At 36.4% G+C, this 21925-nt stretch overlaps 1 protein-coding gene across 1 annotated transcript in view; it reads right to left on the reverse strand.

The window, feature by feature from the left end:
* Nucleotides 1-21925, reverse strand: part of ARHGAP28 (Rho GTPase activating protein 28) — a 201353-nt gene that overhangs the window by 20813 nt on the left and 158615 nt on the right. Inside the window, exons 9-13 of the mRNA XM_054587388.1 lie at nucleotides 21380-21545; nucleotides 21188-21279; nucleotides 18894-18971; nucleotides 7677-7839; nucleotides 2225-2307 (exon numbers count right to left, since the gene is read on the reverse strand). Coding sequence (XP_054443363.1) covers nucleotides 2225-2307; nucleotides 7677-7839; nucleotides 18894-18971; nucleotides 21188-21279; nucleotides 21380-21545 — 582 coding nt within the window. The remainder of the gene's footprint in view (nucleotides 1-2224; nucleotides 2308-7676; nucleotides 7840-18893; nucleotides 18972-21187; nucleotides 21280-21379; nucleotides 21546-21925) is intronic.

Here is a 21925-nt window from a genome sequence, read left to right on the forward strand (position 1 = left end):
GAGCATAGAATGGTTAAACGTCATATTCCCCTTTACTTGCTTAAAAGTGCTAATGAGAAATGTAAACAGTTGTTATGGAGTTTATTATATTGAAGTTTCTATGAAAAATAGTTTGCCTTATTCTCTTTTATCTTAAAAAAGTTTGACAAATGTTAAAATTAAATAGTAAGCTAGGAAAAGAAAATGCATCTCAAAAAAAATGTAATGTATTTTCATTGTGAACAAAGTAATTCTAGAAAACACCCTTATTTAAAGTATTACTATTAAAAACTATGTAATGTTTTCTTGTGAAAGGAAAACCCATTTCTTAAATAAATTATCTCATCCCTCAGCCCTAATGTAAACACAGGTGAAAAAATTTTTAATTTTACTTTTTGGGTATCATTTTTCTGTTGCTTTTCCATTTTGGAATCTTCAGTAGACCAAAGAAAAATGCTTACGTGCAGCTGTTAGCAATGTCAAAAAAAAAAAAAAAGATTTGAAAAAAGTTAGTAAAAGTTTGGCTAAGCCACCAAAGTGTAAGTGTTCATTAGACCTTCTGAAATTCACCAAGAGGACCAAAATCCTAAAAGGAGATTCCTCAAGTTTGAATTCTGTTATAGTATTTGTAATGGGAAAACAGCACACTATACTAATAATAGTTAGCATTTATTTGAGGGCCTATTGTGAGCCAGGTATTATTCTTAGTACTTCATATATATCCACTGACTTTATCATTATTCCAAATCCTGTGAGGTAGGTACTATTATTAAGTTGTACAGATGAGAAACTAAGGTGGAGAAGGACAGAGAGCTTTGTCAATCATCAGCTCATTAAGTGGCAGAGCCAGGATTTGAACCGAGGAAACTGGATTCTTGAGCCAGAGCCTTGATCTCTGTACCACACCAACTTTTCTTAGTTCCAGTTAAAAGTTAGAATAGGAGGGAGGGAGGGAAAGAAGGAAGAAGGGATAGAGGGGGAGAGAGAGAGAAAGATAGAGATTTTTCTCAAGTCTCATAATGTTTTTTGAGGATTTCCTGTTAGAAATGTATTGGATTTTTTGATAATTGCTGCATCATCAGTTATATAAAAGGGTATATAACATTTTGACCCAGATATCTGCTGCCAGATGCATTTTTTTTGGATAAAAGATCATTGTTTAGACAAAGCCAAAAAGAAACTAATAAATTCCAGTTTTTGAAAAACTACCAAATTGTACTGGCTATGTATTCCATAGCCACTGCCCTCCCCCATGTCTGGATTGAGGATATAATATAATTGACATATGGTATAATTAACACAGTTGCTTTTACTATGTAGGAGAAAAGGTCCTCATCCAACTGAAATGTCTGATAAGAGGTAGCATTAAGAATCATATTTGTTTTTAGCATTATTTTTACTGGCCTCAAAGTTATTGGCTCCTTGTAACTCATCCTTACTTCATTTCAAAGATTCTCCACACCTGTTGTGCTTATAACAAATCTCCTGTGGTATATAGAAGCACTATGAAAATAGCAAGATAAACTTTGATTTTTACCAATTCACAGTAAAGAAATGAATATGAAATAAAGGGAAGGCTATTTGGGATGAAGAATCATGGAATAGGATTCTACCAAATGTTCTCTTATATGTTAAAGGAGAAATTATTTTTCTGAGCTTAATTTTCCTAATCGGTAAAGTGAAAAGATCCTATTAGGTAATCTCTAAAATTCAGAGATTGTAGGACTCTTTAAATTGAACTGAATTCATAAATTATAAGGCACAAAGATTTTTAAAAATTTATTTATATCAGTGATTTCAAATTTTCTCCCTAAGGACACTCATCAGATCTTTGCCACTAGACTGAAGTGGGCAGCTAAGGACCAAAATTACAGAGTTTTATATTTACAACTTACATAATGTTCTCACATTATTCTGACATTATTCCATTTAAGTTCTCCATCTTTGCTCTTTCCTACTCCTAACCCTAGCCTAGTGCCTGGCATGGGGTAGATACTGAGTATCTCTTAATAGATTGAATGAATGAAACTGAAATGTTTACGTAAGACTCAAGGATTTACATTCTTTCCTGCTTCCTCAGGAGAACAGCAATGGGAACATGGAAAGGAAACAGGTTTGCAGCATGCTCAGCTGGCTTAGTAAATTGTCTTGTTTTTCACTTTTTCCTTTCACTTGTTTTTCACCTGAGCCATCTCCTCTGACCAGTAAGAGCCAATGACAAACCATGAGGTCAATACAAACATACCTGGGCTGTGTCCCTGTTGGCATCAGGCAGTGCCATGACCATGAGGTGTAAAGCTTGAAACTGTACTTTGATGTGAGGCCCTCCTAGCAAGAAAACAGAAATAACCACACGTTTGGAACAGCACTGATGTGTTCTGACAGCATTTCTTGCTAATATCTGTGGCATAGGAGGGCTCCTGACAGCTCTCAGTGGTAAGGACTCAGTTTTTTTGCCCAACGATGTAAATTTGTTTGCCTGGACAGTCTATCAACTCCACATTCACATCCCATGACGCCATTGTAGAGGCAGGTGGCCAAGAAGATCCTCAAAATAATTCTGGATTTGTATAACATTTCCCTTTTCAAAGTACTTTTACAGACCTTTACCTTTATGCTATAAACAGAAGGCTTGAAGCTCAATTCAAGGGAAAATAAATCTTTCTTCCACATAAAGCAGCAGCAAAGTATAATTATTAGGAGCATAGGTTCTATAACCAGATTCAAATCCTGCATGTACTACTTAGCCACTGACTGACCTTGGGCAGGCTATTTAATCCCTTGTGGTTTCTATTTTATCTTTTGCAAAATGGAATTAGTCATTTTACCTACCTCGCTGGGCTATTATAACAATTAAATGACTCAAAACTTAACAATGGATTAAAAATTTGTATGTTAGACCTGGAACCATAAAACTCCTAGAAGAAAACATGGCAGTAATGTCCTTGACAAAAGTGTTAGTGAAGAATTTTTTTAATCTGACGCCACAAGCGAAAGAAACAAGAAGAAAAATTAACAAGCAGGACTATATCAAACTAAAAAGCATCTGCACAGGAAAGAATACCATCAGCACAATGATAGGCAGCTTGCTGAATGCAAGAAAGATTTGCAAATCATGTATCTGATAAGAGGCTAATATCCAAAACATGTAAATAACTTATACAGCTGGATAGCAAAAACCCCCCAAACAATCTGATTTAAAAATGCGCAGAAGAACAGACACCTGAACATTTTTCCAAAGAAGATATAGAGGTGGCCAACCGATACATGAAAAGATTCTTATCATCATTAATCATCAGGGAAATGCAAATCAAAACCACAATGAAATATTACCTCATACCTGTTAGAATGGATATTATAAAAAAGACAAGAAATAACTAGGGTTGGCAGGGACGTGGAAAAAAGGAACCCTCATACGCTGCTGGTGGGAATGTAATGGGTACAGCCACTATGGAAAACAGTAAGGAGGTGCCTCAAAAATATAAAACTAAATTTACCATATGATCCAGCAATTACAATTTTGGGTGTTTATCTAAAGAAAATGAAACATTAACTCAAAAAGACGTAAGTACCTGAGTGTTTACTGAAGCATTATTTATAATAGCTAAGATATAGAAACACTTAAGTGTCCATTTATGGATGAATGAAAAAAGAAAATGTGCTATCCATACACACAAACACACAATAGAATATCATTCAGCCATAAAAAATAAAATCTTGCCATTTGTAATAACATGGATAGACTTTGAGAGCATTATGCTAAGTGAAACAAGTCAAATAAAGAAAGACTAATACCATCTGATCTCTCTTATCTGTGGAATCTAAATATAAAAAATACACCAAACCTCCCACCTTCAAAACCCCACAACCAAGTTCATAGATACAGAGGACAGATTTCACACACACACACACACACACACACACACACACACACACACACACACACACACACACCCCCCCCCCCACCATTACTGAAACCTAATTAAGGCTTTGTGATTTGGGCAATTATATAAAATCCATTTGTAAATGTTCAAATTATCCTTGAAGTGGAGTGTGAATTATGCCCTACCTTTATAGTTTTTCCTAGGTTGTAATGATTATAGAAATGGCAAGATTTGGTCACATGTTAAGTCTTTCAGGGGATACTTCCCACCAATAATTTGGCAAAGTTTAGACCAATTTGCCTTTGCCTTTGTGTCTGGACATTCACTTGGGTGCTACTCAGTAAACACTTTGGGAGTGGTCTAAATCCATTGCTGGGTGAGAAGCAGTGCTAAGACATCTTTTTCTTTTTCTTATGTAGGGATGGATTGTTTTATTTGAATTAGTACTTTTCACTCAAATATGGATTCATGAAATCAGAGAAGACACCTTTTAACACCAGGGCTAACAAAATCAATGAAACGTGCTTGGATGGAGTAAACCCCTTTAGCTTCAGAAATGTGGGCTTTATTTCATAACTAAGATTTCCTTCATATGTTGGACTGCCTCTAAAGCTCATCTGTTTCTTCTTCATGTAGAGGTACCTCAGGAACCTAGAAAATCTTTGTTTTCATGTCATGCCTATAGTGGTGCATGGGACACAATGCCTGCATCCCCACTTCAGGACCAAAGGACCTAGTCCCTCAGCTGTCAGCTCTTCCTAGGAATTGCTCCCTCCAGTTGTTTTGCCTAAGGTCATGCTGTCCTCTCAGGTGCAGTATACATCTGGTGATGGCCTATTTCACAGTAAAAATGCTCAATTTTCTCACTGTAATGGGAAACTATTCTGAAAGGCCACCCAAGCTTCAGAGCTCCCCACAGGGTTGTGTGAGGTCTTGGCTGAGGCTGCATCGCTGCCCAACTTTATCCTCTGCCCATTCTGCTTTCTTTTCCCTTCCCTTTCAGAAGTGTGGAACCCAAGTGTATGCCCTAATGAATGTTCTAAGCAAACTAATCTTGGTCTTAGATGCTGTTTCTGGGGGACCCAACAAAGCTTTAATCATGAGCAACTTCTAAGGCATATTATCTGCAAAGATGGTAACTTAAAACTTCAAATGAGGTAGCTCCTGTAAACAGAGTGCCTGGCATTAAAAAGAGAAACTCACAAAGATTAAATGAGTTACTATGTGCAGAATGTTCCTACCTGTTCATGTAAGCAGTTATCTCTATGTGTGTTTGCTCTTGTTATGATTAATGTCACATTCTAGATCTTAAATGGACATTTGGGGAAGGTGATCCTAGCTGGCTCTCTGGATATTGTTGATATTTTATTCCTTGACAATGACAGAAGATGGCGCCAGAGGGTTGGCATTTCTACTTGTGTTCTCAACGCTGGCTCTTTTCCCTTGTCAGGGAAGGGATTTCAGCAGTTCCATTAACAACTGGATAATCCACAACCATCTGTGCTGAAAAATGTATTTACTATAGCATCCAGGTTTTGCTTTGTCTCTGTAGTTTCCTCAAAATGGTCTCTTAGTGGGGAGTTCCTGGGGGAAGCATTATGTTCTAGAATCCCTGGGGAGTTTGCAGGTTGAAGAAAAATCTTTCTTTTTATATTCAATGGATGAAAGGCGGTCAGCTGCCTATAAAATTTCTGAGCTTTACAGGGCTGGAAATACTCCTGTGACAAGCTACTTGTTATAGGAGGTTATGTGCACTTGAGTTAGGAGTAGATGACTAACGTGTATAACCATGGAATAAACCAACAGTTAGAAGGAGTATTTATAGGATTGCATTATATTGTCTCAGCACAATCCCCATGTAGATTTCTAAAAATTTATGCCAAATTTGTAAACAAAAATGACACAGGTCCAGGTTATTTTTTAAAATAGCTAATGCATGTTGACAGGAGCTTTGACTGAATAACAACCTAACGGGAGCACATCTCAGTACAAGTATTTAGGGACAAAGAAAGCATTATTTTTCTGAGTAAACTGCAGGCTAAGGGCTGTCTGTAATCATCCAATACAATACCCCCCCCCCAAAAAAAGAGAAAAAAAAACACCTCTGTTGGGGGGAGATAACAAATGCAGATGCAGACTCTGTATTTCCATCAATTTCAGAAAAAAAAAAAGTTTCTGTTAAAATTAAATATCTAAACTGGCAAAGAGTCATTTTTATTTTATTTAGGAAACCTGGCCCTACAGTGTTTTTGTGGCTGAGTTTTTTCATTTATTGCATCCTAGTTAAGTCTTTTTTGTCCTGAGGTCATTTTTTCCTCAGAAAGTTATTAAACTTTTCATGAAAATATCTAAGGTTTGATTGATAAAATATTAGTCGTTTAATATTATGGGCAATTTTTGGACCAAGTCTGAAAAGAGAAATGGTTACATTAGTGGAAATGACTGTATATCTTCCAAATTCTGTTCCAGAGTATAAAGAAGGGCAGTTTAAACACACTTATCCACACATCCACAATTTTTCACTTTGGAAAATCTCTTACAACTAGAGGTTATTCTAAGTGTTAAAAAGGCTATTTTCCCTGCTGGTAGCAGCCCTGAACTTGGGGTTTCCTGTGGGGTTGGCTGGTTTCAAATCAGTCAATGCAATATAGTATTTCTCACTTTCAAAGTCATACAATGAAATGTGGACTCCTCAGTGAGCCTTTTCAGGATATTTCCCAGATCCTCTCCCTTAAATGAAGTGTACTGACTGCAGTAGGAGAGGGAACAATAAAGCTGAGCGGTGGCCACCTCTTTGGGGTATTTGTCCTCTCGATCTGTCCACAGCCCCTGAAATCACCATATACTTAACAAGCTTGTACACCAGGTCCTGGAATAACATCATCTCATTCAACATTGTTTCCTTATAGCATTGATGACATGCTCTAGGAACTTAACTCTTATTTAATATCAATTAGCCTATGGTAAAATTGGTTTCCTTATAAGTGCTTCGCTTAAAGTTGCAGAATCTATCAACGACATACTTAGATCTGCGATCCCTGAGTTCCTCAGGTTAGAAGTGAGCGCCTCCGCAACCTAGCTCCATTCTCTCTCTCATCACACCCTCCATGTTTCTCTTTCCTAAATTTCTCTCTTGTCACACCCTCCAAAACAGTCCACCTTTAGGTTGAACCATGACAAATTACTCCCTCACTGCTAAACACAATATACTTTCCATTACTATACTTTTTACCAAAATACATCATTTAAGGCCTAATGTATGTGACTTTGTAATTTTCAGAAATATTATTTGATATTATAATTTTCAGAGACAAAAACATCACCTGTGTAACATTTAATACATTCTACATCATCAGCGCAGGACTTCAGGTTTAAAGAAAACAGAGGCCTTACATTTTTTTCAAGGATTATTATACACCAGACACTATTCTAGATGCTCTCACTTAATAGCCACAATTCTGACACATAACTACTAACTGTAATTTATAGGCACAGCAATGGAGCTAAGAAAGGTTCACTGCATGGCTAACAGATGGTTGAGCAGGAATTTAAGTCTCAAGAGTCTATTCTTTCTGCAAACCCCTCTGCCTTTTAATGATTATTAAACCCTTTAAATTATATCCATCAGACTTAGATATATAAATATGTAAAGAGATGACTGTTTACCATCAAACACAATATTTCACCAAGCCTTGCCAGGAAAGAGCAAATATACACTTCTGATTACATTTGATTATGCATCTCTCTTCTTACTCTATGTCAGCTTATTGACCTTATATCTTAGTCCATTAACACTTAACATCTTCCACCTACTTTCCATTAGAGTGATGAAGGCGGGTATATATTCCACAGGGAAGAGAGAAGTGGGTAATTCTCTGAAAAAGGCTTTCAACATCACTGCAGCTTCTCTGTGGCACATTTTGTCCCATTTAAATTTGTCAGCATTAAACTTGGCATCCAGTTCTTCACGGTATTGCTGAAAAATAGGAAAAACAGACAATATTTAATGAGCTTCACCTTTTAAAACCGTCATTACACAAACTATTAAAAAGCCAATCTCTTCTAAGCCTAACTTTTTAAAAAAATGATTAAAGAGTTAAAGTAGTTATTTTTTGATTAATTTTAAAAACGGGTTTTCTAAAATCTTTTTAGAACAATGCTAATCTTGAAATCATTTGCTAATTCTACACAAATATGAATTCTTTACTCAGGTCATATTTTATTTATGTAGTTTTGACAGAATGCCACCTATTCCCACATGATAATGCACTGTCAGATTTTGACAAGCTTCCATTTCTCTGTTACCCATGATCCCTTCCTTTTGTCATCTTGGTCATCTCTTTCTAAATGAGATCATGACTGTATGCCTCTCAGCTATTTCATATCCAGAATGAGAAATATCCCAATAAAGAAACTCTGATCTCATTGCAATATGCAAACCAATGACATCTCCCTGGAGCAGCTACGGCAAAGTTGTGTGCCAAGACATACACATGTCCTCCACATGTTTGCAGGCTTGTCCAATCCTTCATAAGGCTTGGAATACTGCATAAATACTTTTTAAAAACCACTAAGCCTCCATAAGTTCTATTTGTGTTATACACTTTATATTATCAATTCATTTGAATGTCAGTGCCACCTCTTATCCATGTTACTTTTTCAAAGTCAAACTCACTTTCTCCTGCTCCCCTGAACTACAGATTCTACTATTAATAGCAGGTAGTTATAGTCAGTTACTTGATTGACCCTGACTGCTCCAAAAAAAATACTTAGAAAGATAACTTGTAAAACTCCCAATTTCTCTAAGTCTCCTGCTTTATTCCCATGAGAAGCCTAATTCTTCCAGCCTTAAACATGCATAATTTTCACATCTGACTCTTTCCTTTTAAGGAGCAGCTCATTAACCATCCCAGAAATAAACACTCTCACGGATCCCAAAGCCTGCAAAACAGGGGTGCCCCGGCAGGACACGTCTTTTATAGAGAGACAGACATGATTTCAAGCCATCCTTTGATGACATCAAAAAGTTATTCTTCTTGCACTAGCCGGTGTGGCTCAGTGGATTGGGTGCTGGCCTGTGATCCAAAGGATTGCTGGTTCAATTCCCAGCCAGGGCACATGCCTGGGTTGCAGGCCAGGTCCCCAGTGGGGCGGGGGGGGCATGCAAGAGGCAACCACACATTGATGTTTCTCTCCCTCTCTTTCTCCCCACCTTCCTCTCTCTCTTAAAATAAACAAATAAAATCTTTTTAAAAATGTAGTAAAAAAGATTATTCTTCTTGTCCTAAAAAATGTAGTAAAAAAGGTTATTTTTCTTGTCCTTTACTACATCTTTTAAAAAACGTAAAAAAGGTTATTCTTCTTGTCCTTAGTACTGGTTAAGGAGCTGGCTAGAGGCAAGGATATAAGTTATTGGACCGGGGCACCATTTCTAGTGATTGATAATCAAAGACTAACCTGCATAAGCAGCTATAAGAAAGGAAGAATTAAAAAATGTCATTGAGGGAAAATTCTCAAAACTAAGTGATGACTACGGAGCTACCCTCAAGGAACATAGGTAAAGGATTCCATCTTGGTACACCCCCTTTATCTTGCTCCAGGTCATTGGTATCTCACAGAAAAGAGCTTATATACTCATCAAGAGCCCCAATGAATGCAACTGATGAAAAGTGAATACTGCCAGATCACCTGGCCAGCAGGTCTTGAGCCTGCAGTCCCGAAGGATATATTTGCATATTTTAAAAAGCTGCTACCTGAAGGTCTGGCTTTCAAACAGCCTGAATCTAGGTGCTGAGGTCCTACCCTTAGGGACACTGGCAGGTCCTCAACAACTTGGAGCTGTTAAAAATATAGTAAGCTGTTTGGACAAGTACAAAGATTTGAGAGAAGACAAAGAGCTGGGGCAATGTTGAATGGCATGGTTCAATCCCTACACAAGGCCGCTCACTCCTTCAAGACTGGGAGAGGTGGTTGCTTCATCTACTTTATAAAAATCAGGACAGAGACATAAGCAAAATGAAGAAACAAAGGCATATGTTCCAAATAAAGGAATAAGATAAAACCTCAGAAAAAACATTAACAAACAGAAATATGTAATTTACCTGATAAAGAGTTGAAAGTAATGGTCATAAATATGCTCACCAATCCGGGGTTGGGGCGGGGGGGAGAATGGATAAACACAGTAAGAATTCAAAAAAGAGATGGAAAATATAACAAGGTACCAAATATTAATAGAAGTCACAGAGCTGAATACAATAATTGAACAGAAAAATACATTTAAGGGGTTCAACAACAGACAACTGAAGCAGATTAGAGATTAGTCAAATTAAACACAAGACAGTGGAATTCACCTAATAAGGGCATCAAAAGGAAAAAAAAAGACTCTAAAAAATGTGAAGATAACTTAGGGCTTCTTGGGACAACACGAAACAACTAACATTTGCATGGCAGAGGTCCCAGTAGGAGAAAAGAGAGAAAAGGGGAGAAAACTTGTTTGAAGAAAAATGGCTAAAAATGTCCCTAACTGATGAAGGAAATAGATTTCCAGGTCCAGGAAGCCCAGAAAGTTCCAAATAAGATAAATCCTTAGTCTTAGACCCAGACTAAGACATATTATAATTAAAATGTCAAAATTTAAAGACAAGGAGAGAATATTAAAAGCAGCAAAAGAAAATCTGTTACATACAAGGGAACCATAATAAGACTTTTAGCAGATTTTTCAGTAGAAACTTTGCAGGCCAGAATGGAGTGGCATGATATATTCAATGCACTAAGAAAAAAAAACTGCAACCAAGAATACTTTACCCTGCAAAGTTATCATTCAGAACTGAAAGAGGAACAGAGTTTGCCAAACAAGCAAAAGCTAAAGGGGCTCATCACCACCAAATTGGCCTAATAATAAAGATTAAAGAGACTTTTTTAAGCTAAAAAGAAAGTGCACTAATTAATCACAATAAAATTTATGAAATTATAAATCTCACTGGAAAGGTAAATATATAGTAAATGTAACAAACTAATCACTTATAAAGGTGGTATAAAGGTTAAAAGACAAAAATCATAAAAAAACTATGATTGCAATAATTTGCTAAGAGATACACAAGATAAAAAATGTAAAATATGACATCAAAAACATACAACATGGGTGGGGGAGAGTAAAAATGCTGAGCTTTAGAATGGAATCAAATTTAAGTTGTTGTCAACTTAAAATAGACTGTTATAGACATAAATTGTTAAATCTAAGCACAACAGTAACCACAAAGCAAAAACCCATAGTAAATATGCAAAAGACAGAGAAAGAAATGTAAGTACACCACTAAAAAACTCATCAAACCGCAGAGAGAAAGAGAAAGAAACAGAGAGAAACTACAAAACACTCAGTAAACAACAAAATGGCAGTAAGTATATATATACCTATCGATAATTACTTTAAAAATGTAAATGGACAAAATTCTCCAACCAAAAGACATAGAATGGTTGAATGGAGAAAAAAACTAAATCCATCTATATGCTGCCCATAAAAGATGTACTTTGGATGTTAGAACACAAAGAAACTGACAGTGAATAAATATAAAAAGACAGTTCATGCAAATGGAAATCAAAAGAAAGTTGGAGTAGCTACACTTACATCAGACAAAGTGGACTTTAAAACCGAGACTATACTAAGAGAAAAAGATGGGCTTAATAATGATAAAGGGGACAATGCAATAATAGGATATAACATTTGTAAATATTTATGCATTAAACATAGGTGCTCCTAAATATATAAAGCAAGTGTTAACAGATCTAAAGAAATAGACAACAATACACTAATAGTGGGGAATTTTAATATCCTACTTACATCAGTGGATATATCATTCAGACAGAAAATCAATAAGAAAATATTGGCCTTATATGACAACATTAGATTAGATGGACTTAATAATATACAGGCATATGAGGTCTGTCCAGAAAAAGTCCAGCCACTGTTAATATAATGAGAACAGTCTGCACAACCTTGATGTAACCTGGCAGCCAAGGAGAGTAGATGGGAATGCACATGCATGAATAATGACAATGACACTGTCCTAGTCAGTGGGAACAGTAGACACTGTTGAGTGAGCATGTGTACTATGTAGCTTTTACATTCAAAATGACTGAGCGAGTACAGCAATGATTCTGCATCACATTTTACACTAATCATGAACATTCCTCCACAGAAACCATTTGAATGATTCAGAAGGCTGCAGCTATGGACAACTGGTGATCTGCAGCTTCATCACAACAATGCACCCTCTGATGCATCATGTCTTGTGCAGAGTTTTTTAGTGAAATGTCAAATCACCCAGGTGACTCAGTCCCCCTACAGCCCAGATTTGGCATGCTGGGACTTCTGGCTTTTCCTAAACTAAAATCACTTTTGAAAGGGAAGAGATTTCAGACTGTCAATGAGATTTAGGAAACTATGATGGGGCAGCTAATGGCAACTGGGAGAACTGTGTGAGGTCCCAAGGTGCATACTTAAAGGGGACTGAGGCATCATTGCCCTATATACAATGTTTCTTGTATCTTCTTCAGTAAATGTCTCTATTTTTCATAGTATGTGGCTGGATACTTTGTGGACAGGTACCCATTCAAAAATTCCATCCAAAAGCAACAGCATACTCATTCTGCTTCAGTGCAGATCAAACATTTTCCAGGATAGATATGTTAGACCACAATGCCATGAAACTAGACCATAATGGCATGAAACTAAAAATAATTACACAAAAAACTGAAAAATTGACAAATGTATAGAGATTAAAAAATGTGCTATTGATCAACTAATGGGTCAAAATAGAAATCAGAAGAGAAATTTTTAAAAACCTTCAAGGCAAACAAAAAAGGAAACATAACATACCAAACTGTGGGATGCAGCAAAAGCAGTTAGGAGGGAAGTTCATAATGATTAAATGCTTACCTTAAAAAACCAAACAAACAAAAATCTCAAACAACCTAACTTTACATCTCAAGGGAATAAAAAGAACAAATGAAGCCCAAAGTTAGTATAAGGAAGTTAATATTGAAGACTAGAGCAAATATAAATGAAATAGAGATTAAAAAGACAATAGAGAAGATCAATGAAACAAAGAGCTGTTTTTTTGTAAACATAAATAAAATGGACAAGCCTTTATCTAGATTCACCAAGATAAAATAAGAATGAACTCAAAAATCAGAAACCAGAAATCAGAAACCAGGAGAGGCTACAACTGATACCACAGAAATACAAAGGATTACAAGGTACTACTATGAATAATTACATGCCATCAAATTGCACAACGTAGAAGAAATAAATTCCTAGAAACATACAACATACAAAGACTGAATCATGATGAAATAGACAATCTGAACATACTAATTACTAGCAAGGAGAATTAATCAGTAATCAAAAACATTGCAACAAAAAAAAAAAGTCCAGGACCAAATAGCTTCATTGGTAAATTCTACAAAATATTTAAAGAATTAATACCAATTGTTCTCAAACTCTTCCCAAAATGGGAGGAAGAGGGAGCTCTTCTAAACTCATTTTAAGTGGCCAGCATCATACGGACACCAAAACCAGGCAAGAATGCCACAAGAAAAGAAAATGAACAGGCCAATATTCCTGATGAACGTAGATACAAAAATTCTTAATGATATAGTAACACACCATTAAAAGAATCAATATATCGATAAATCAATTAAACAGCATACACTATGATCAAATGGGATTTATTCCAGGGGTGCAAGGATAGTTTAACATCTACAAATCAATGTAATATGCCACATTAACAAAATGAAGGATAAAAATAATGTGATCATCTCAATAGATGCAGGAATATTTCACAAAATTCAATGGCCATTAATGAAAAAACAAAAAAATCCTCACAAAGTGTATATGAAGGGAACATAACACAACATTAAAAAGGCTATCTATGACAAGCCCACAGCTACTGTCATACTCCATTTTGAAAATCTGAAAGTCTTTCCTGTAACACAGAGAGCAAAGATGCCTACTCTTATCACTCTTATTCAACATAGTGTTAGAAGTCCTAGCCAGAGAAATTAGTCAAATAAAAAGATAAATAAGCATTCAAATCAGGAAGGAAGAAGCAAAACAATCACTATTTGCAGATGACATGATCTTATATATAGAAAACCTTAAAGTTGCCTTAAAAACAGTTAGATCTAATAAATTCAGTAGAGTGGCAGGACACAAAATTAATATGCAAAAATCTGTTGTGTTTCTAGATGCTAATACAAAACTATCAGAAAGGGAAATAAAGAACATATTCCCATTTAAAAATGAATCAAAAAGAAAATATCTAAAACATTTTTTGATCAAGGATTTGAAAGAACTGTATGTTGAAAACTACAAAACACTCATAAAAGAAATTGAAGAAGAAACAAATGGAAAGATATTTTGTGCTCATGAACTGGAAGAATCAATATTGTTAAAATGTCCATACTGCCCAATGCAGTCTACAGCTTCAATGCAATCCCTATAAATACTCCAATGGCATTTTTCAAAGAAATAGAACAAGCAATCCTAAATATTGTTTGAAACTACATAAAACCGATCTTGAGAAAGAAAAGCAAAGCCGGAGGAATCATACTTCCTGATTTTAAATTATATTATAAAGTAATAGTACTTAAAATAGTATGGTAATGGCATGAAAACAGACACACATATTATTGAAACAGAATAAAGAGCCAAGAAATAAAACCACACATTCAAGATCAATTGGTTTATGATGAAAGGAGCCAAGTATATACAATGAAAAAAGAACAGCTTCTTTAATAAATGGTGTTGGAAACAATGAAAAGCCAGCCACATACGAAAGAATGAAACTTGACCCATTTCTTATATCATACACAAAAATTAACTGAAAATAGATTAAACACTTGAATGTAAGACCTGAGACCATAAAACTCCTAGAAGAAAACATAGGTGGTATGCTCCTTGACATAGATGTTGGTGATGGTTTTTAAAACCTGACACCAAAAACAAAAGCAACAAAAGCAAAAATAAACAAGTGGAATGACATCATACTGAAAAGCTTCTGAACAGCAAATGAAACTATCAACAATGAAAAAGCAACCTACTGAATATGAGAAAATACTTGCAAATCGTACATCTGATATATATGTGTGTATATATACGTGTGTGTGTGTGTGTGTATAATTCAGTTATCTTTTAAAGGAATGAAATCTTGCCATTTACAAAAACATGGATGGACACTGAAGGCATTATACTGAGTAAAATAAGTCAGATAGAAGAAGCAAATTACTAAGTACAGTATGGTCTCACTTTTATTGTGACATCACTAAAAGCTCATAGATATGGACTGGTGGGTGCCAAAGACAAGGGGGTTGAAAGGGGGGACAAATGGGTGAAGGGGTTCAAAAGATAAAAGGAAAAAAAATTTAAAAATCAGTGATGAATTGAACATGAGACTCAGTGGGAGAAATAACAGTCCAGGATGAGTCTCATCTCAGAATACTAGCTAGAGTGGTGGGCAAATGGTAATGCTGTTAATAGGAAATACAGGAGGAGAAAAATATTTTTCATCCATTGCTTGGTACCACTGCTGTAAAGTAAGGGAGAAACAGTGTTCAAATAGGCAGGAAGTGCCAGTGAGGGCAGAATAATTCAAATTCATTTCCTACATACCTCTGCCATAGGAAGCTACCTGAACACTAATGTGGCCATCATCCCCACTTGTCAGTGGCTCCCTGTCACCTAAAAGGCAATACGGCTCCAAGGTCAAGAGCCAGGCTCTATAACCAGATTCTTCAGGTTTTTACCCCAATTCCTTCCACAACTCACTTATTGTATAGCCAGAGTCTCAAGTTTCTCACTGTATAATAGGAATATTAAAATGACCTCAAAGAGATGAAATCAGATGACACAATGTAAAGCTCAGGGGGCAGGGCCTGACGCACAATCAGTGCTCAATAAATGCCAGCAGCTGGTATGTCCCCTTTCTCTGTTATAACCTTTTGTATTATTTCTAGGGGAAATGCATGTGTATGTGGTTGTGGATATTTGGGTAATAATGTCATTTTGTCTTGTCTGGACAGCCGATGTAAAACAAAACTCAGAGAAAGAATGTCCTCTATTGGTTCCAACCAGAGCAGACTGTGGAGCAGGGGAGTAGAGCTGATATTTCTGTGGTCCTAAATGTGAAGCCATATAAATCCCGTGCTGCATTTACCTTGCCAAAGGCAGGTAGCATTTAAAGGTTAAAGAAGTCATGTTTTTTGTCCAATGTTAATCAGAACTCTATGCAAGGGTCAGAGCCATGTCCTTAAATTTCCTCTGGCAAACAGGCAGTCTGTTTCCATTTCTGGGGTAGTTTTATAACAATGCAAGCGGCCTGCCTTCAGCTTCAAAAACCAGTTCAGGAAGGAAAAGCAGCACACCAGGTCACTAATTATAAAACATTTAGAGAAGCCTCAGAATAATTTCATGAGTCAAAAAAGAAAATCTTGCATACCAAACAGTATGCTTTCTTCCATAAAATATACTCCCTAGTATTTGGCTCAAATTTCTGTCATTTGGGGGGAAAATCATTGAAACACCAAAATATGAAATTGGTTCTAAATGATCTGAGGCCTGAAATACAAGAACAGACTCCGCTGCTGTGGACCATGTATGGCTAACACTAGCAGCTTCCTCTCAGCACTACGTTCCTGTTAGTCTTCCCAGGCCTTGACAACACAAGAGTGGGCTGAGGGGATGTTCCCAATACATCAGCGTTAGTGTCATCCACTTGGCACAATTAGAGGATAATTATAATGGCTATTTTTTGTAATGGTCTTTCCCCATGCATATTCCTAGAAAAAATAGTCTAACAGATGAAAGTACAAAAAAATAGTTTAAAGTTTGTACAAGGAGAGAAATAAAGACCCCTTTAATATATCAAGTTACAATGCCTTTCTAACTGCAATATTCCCCTGTTTTTGTTCACTGGCCCAGATTACTTTCACATTGACTTTCCTGGAGCTCAAACCATGAAAACATCTGGATTCATTTTTTGGACTAATCAGAGATGGAATAAATAGGCTGAAACTACATAAAAATGATGAGAGGAGAAAAGGGACTTCTAACCAAATGCGATTTAGAAATGCGTGTGCCTATAAGAACACTTCGAAGGCGTTATTAGCCTATGATCAGCATTTTTGTCAAAGATTAGCTAAAGAAAAGTAACGGCTGCTATGATGTTAACATTCGTGCATACAAGAAATGTCATGTAATGTTTTCTCTTCTTGGTTATTTAAAAAGAGAACTTTAAATCATATTTATCATGCTTCTCTCTCTCTGTCTCTGTCTCTCTCTCACACACATGCACACGCACACAGAGGAGCCAGTAAGAATATGTTCAACCAGAGCTTCCCAATTTTGAAGAGAAGTTTAGAGGGAGATGGTCTAATTCTCTTTAAGAAAAAAATGTGTTTCTTTGTTTGTATTTTGATTCTCTGACTCTACAAATATAACCAAAGGTTTAACCTAAAGTAGGTTTTCATCCTCTCACAGAGGACACGTTTGTTCAGCAGTATATAACAACCATGCCTGTGAGAACCTGACAGATTCAATTTAGAAAGTATAAACCTTAAGGAGGATTAGGGATTTTCCTGCCTTCCAAAAGAACTTGTGCCAGGATTTAGTAATCTCTACCTCCAGGGAAGTCATGACTCCCCCAAATGCTCTGCTCCTTATTGCTACTGGCAAAGTAGGGTGCACTGCTCTGATCTCCCTTCAAAAAGGAACTTACCAATCATCTGCAAAAATTCAGGTAATTGACTTGCCTGCTGTTAGGATCTTCTGATCTGCCTCAGCCCCTCCTCCAAGAGAGCCCTGGCAATGACCAAGTGTGGTGTCGGGTGGGGCTTGGCCCACTGTGCCCAGCGCAGGGCTGCTCCGCGGGGCAGGATGAACAGTCAGGCCTGAACTGGGGTCTGAGGCTCAGCCTGCCCGATCCAGCCTCCATCCCTTTCTCTCTCAGAAACGCTATCCTGCAAGAACCCTCTTCTCCTAACTTTGTCCCAGCGTCTGTTTTCTGGAGCTTCCAATAGTCACTCATAGCCTATTTATTCTCAGTTTCCACTTAGAAAAACATCTTGTCACATTTCCACATAAAAACTCGGAGACTTCTGATAGAATTTCTCAAAATGTACTAAAATAAATTAATAGAGAGATGCTTTTTCACCTCTATACATTTCCTTTTAATAGTTCTACAGAGAAGCAGGTTCATGTTTCCCTCTCCTTGAGACTTTTTTCTTGAGAAATTCATCATTTGAAACTGCTCATGTTTCCATGTCCACCAGCCAGAGCGACCCCAGGCAGACAGGCAGGGATTCTTCACTGTGAGTGCCCACTGGGAAATAAAATAGTATACTTTCCTGGAAATTTATGAGAAAAGCTTTGCTTTTCTAATGATTTTTTTCCCTTACTGACCGATAGAGTTTGCCACCAGTTATAAGTAAGAAAGCAAAGTAAAAGAATTCACGTTGCATGGATGCTTTTATTTGTAGAAACTAACACTTAAAAATGGAATTTGGTTTCAGAACTGCTGAGTATTGTAGCAGTTATGGTCATTCCTACAAATTCTTATGAGGACTTTATATTCTTATAAGGACATTAAAAGGAGAGCCAAAGAACATTTCTGAATATAAAGCAAGTGGTGATGGAAATAAGGGCTCTTATAATAATTGGCTTAATGAATTCCACGACTGAGATGAACACAGCAAACTAAAATGTTTAACCCTCAAAACAACAACGGGACATTTCAACTTTTCAGACTAAAGGCATTTGGTGGTAAATTGGTGTCATTTCATTGTTATTGGTTTTTAATCTTTGTTTTAAAAGAATACACAACTCAGGATGATGGAACAACATCTCATCATAGGTATAGAGGAAAACTAGGTAGGAACAAGTGATAGTGTCAAAACAACAACAAAGGACTGATGCTTCTGTGAACTGGGTCTAGCTAGCTCAGATCTCTAACTAGGAAGAGAGAAAATGTTTGTTACCTTGACTTTGGCAGTACACCCTGAGAGTCGAAAAATTCCTTCAGATTCCAAACCCGATTCCTCAACTTTCTCGAAAAACTAGAAAGCAATGATACATTACAAAAATAAATACCTCCAATATGATTACAAACATCTAAAATAATACTGTTGATGACAACAAATGATAAATTGCCAAGCATTATACGTGCTTGGCACTTGAACGCCTTGTTAAGTGTTTGCAACCACCCTATGAGGTCTTCATGAGGGAAAGGAGACTTAAAGGTGTTACATAACTTTGCCAAGATTAACCGTAAATGTAACGGCCCTAACTCTCTCAGGCTTGTGCTCTTCACCACTCAAGTATGCTGCCAGTTAATTAGTTTAAGAGGTGATTACTACATCTCTTTCTGCGGGCTGACCAATAAGAAAAAATTCTAAATTCACTATCAGTACTTACAACCACTATGGCTAAGAAATTATAGGAACTCTACAAATATGACCAAGGAGGTAGGAATTGCACAGGTTTATAGTTCTCATGAACTCTCATGGTGATAATGATGGTGTTAAAATAATAGCAGTAGTAATAATAATAACAATAAACAACTAACATTAATTGTGTGCATTTTGTGTTAGATATGGTTCTCGGTACTTTACATCAGTCAGCTCATTTATATCCTCACAATAATCCTATGAGGAAGGTTATTAGAATTCTCACTCTATTGCTGAGGAGGCTGAGGCATGGTAATGATGCATACTTGCCCAACTTCTCACAAGAGCAGATCTAGAGTCTCGCTATTTTCCCTTCAAGATATGATCGTGCCTGAAACTAGGGTAGTTCTTGTAGGTATGGAGAGAAATAGATATTTAGGAGGAAGAAACACACTCACAAGGAAAGGTTCTCCCATAGGAGCAGAAAGGTAATATCTCAAGCTGTCTCAATGAGGAACAGTTAACATCAGTATGAGTAATAGCTGATATTTATTGGTTGTTAATGCAATATAAATGCACATTTAGTTTAACTAGCATTTATTGTGCACCTTCTATTTGCTATGTCCTGTGCTAGGCTTCTGCACTTACATAGCAATATAAATTCATGTATTTAATCTTCTCAGTCTTGGATTTTTATTCATTGTCTTTAAACTCCATCCTGTACACAGAGGACAAAGGGCAGAATCTTTGTCCTCTCTTACTCTATCTTACTCTACTATGCCTTAGTTTCCTCATCAGGAGAAGGGAGAAGATAACACCAAGCTCCTCAGGCTGCTCAGTGCTGATGAAATGTGACAGGATTAGAGGACACTGGCACAGCCCTGAGCAGGAAAGGCCCCTACGGACAGGCCCCATGTACGCTGGCATATCACTGGCATCCTCTGCCATCCTCCCTTCTCCCAGTTGGCAGCCAATTAATCATCTGATTTGAGGAATAGCTCAACTTGAGGTGCTAGTAGCAAAATTTAAAAAGATAGTGAAGAGATGGAGAATTATTACTGTGAATAACGTAAGTATATGTTCTCTCAGTCAATATCTTAACAAATCACTTAAAAACTCAATTTAAAATTCAACAGGATTTGTGTTTAGGGCTTGCAATTTTAATAGTGCCACTGGATGTCAGTGTTAAATAAATGCATACTCAGGTAAACTGGTATCAACTGTTGGGTATAAAAAAACACAACTTAAAGCACACATGCCATTCACCAATGATGGATATTAGCATATGCTAGTTCAAATAATATCACTTTCAAAACTTCCAAAACCAAAACTCTTCTATGTTTAACTCTATCCTATTTTCCTAGTTATACCTAAAAAAATTACTACCATAACAAGCTGATTTTTATACTTTATTAAGCTTTGTTTGGAAAACTAATTTAAATGATTACAAACACACATTTTGAAACACTCAACCTATGATATATCTCAGCAAATACTTGTAAATACATTGCTAATAATTAATGGCCACTCTTTTATCTCAGACATAATGATAAATATACACAAACACATACATACACACAAATAATATTTTTTAAAAATATTGGAAAGAGATATAACTAAAGGAAGCCATGTATCCACCACTTGATGCTTTATGGTCAAACAATGCAACAGGCTCCAAAAGTTCACAGCAAGGCAAACTTGGTCCCAGAACCTGTGGGATGTATGGGGCTTCATGGAAGAAAGTGGAAAATTACCAGGTCGTGAACTCTAATAGGGCTTGGCTTTAGTGTCTTTAAAACTAAAGGAAAATTCATTAGCAGCTTTACAAATAGCAAATCGCAAGTACAAAGCTCTATCAATTCCCCATTCATTTATATTCTACTCACTTTTTGTAATACAAGGGGAACTTTTACTCCAGGGTCCTTCTTTCGGTCATTGTCCAGCAGGACTGTAAGGGGAACTCCAAAAATCCCATTGTCTTCATTGTAAAATAGTTGAGGAAAAAAAAAATCAGGAAAGCACTGTTATTCTAATGTGTCAAAGTGTTAAAATCAGAAGAAATCAATGCTCTTAATTACCTCTTCCTTTGACTTTCTCTGTTTTGTTTCTCTTCAGTGGAATTCCAAAGGCATCAAAAAATGCTGTCAATTCAATCAGAGAGAGGTGGCGGATTTTCTTCATGTCTTCAGCAGATAGATCTCCTGCTTCAGTTAGGCCAAATCTGGTTTTCTGAACAATAAATTTCTAAAATACATATTAAGAATATTTATTTTTTAAGAAAAATTATTATACCTTCTTTCAAATGCTACCTGGACGTGCTAAATCTGTACAGCAAGACATGCTATTTGCAAATAATAATACTACTAATAATAATTTAAAAAATTTGAGGCACAATCTACATCATAGAAAGATGATGAATATGATTTTTAGAATATTTGCAGGTTACTACTATGTTAAATTTGAAGTAAAACAGTGCTCTGAATATACTATAACATTGCCATCACAACAGTAAAAAACTGCTTTCTTTTAAGGATCATCCTCTTTTTGTCAACAACAAACATCCCAGGCATCACATGAAATGTACATGCCATGGGCACAAGTGAGACAGGCATACAAAGCACACC

Source organism: Pteronotus mesoamericanus, unplaced genomic scaffold (genome assembly GCF_021234165.1).
Source record: "Pteronotus mesoamericanus isolate MK-2021 breed Mesoamerican mustached bat unplaced genomic scaffold, CSHL_Meso_final scaffold_118, whole genome shotgun sequence".
In the NCBI taxonomy this organism is placed as follows: Eukaryota; Metazoa; Chordata; class Mammalia; order Chiroptera; family Mormoopidae; genus Pteronotus; species Pteronotus mesoamericanus.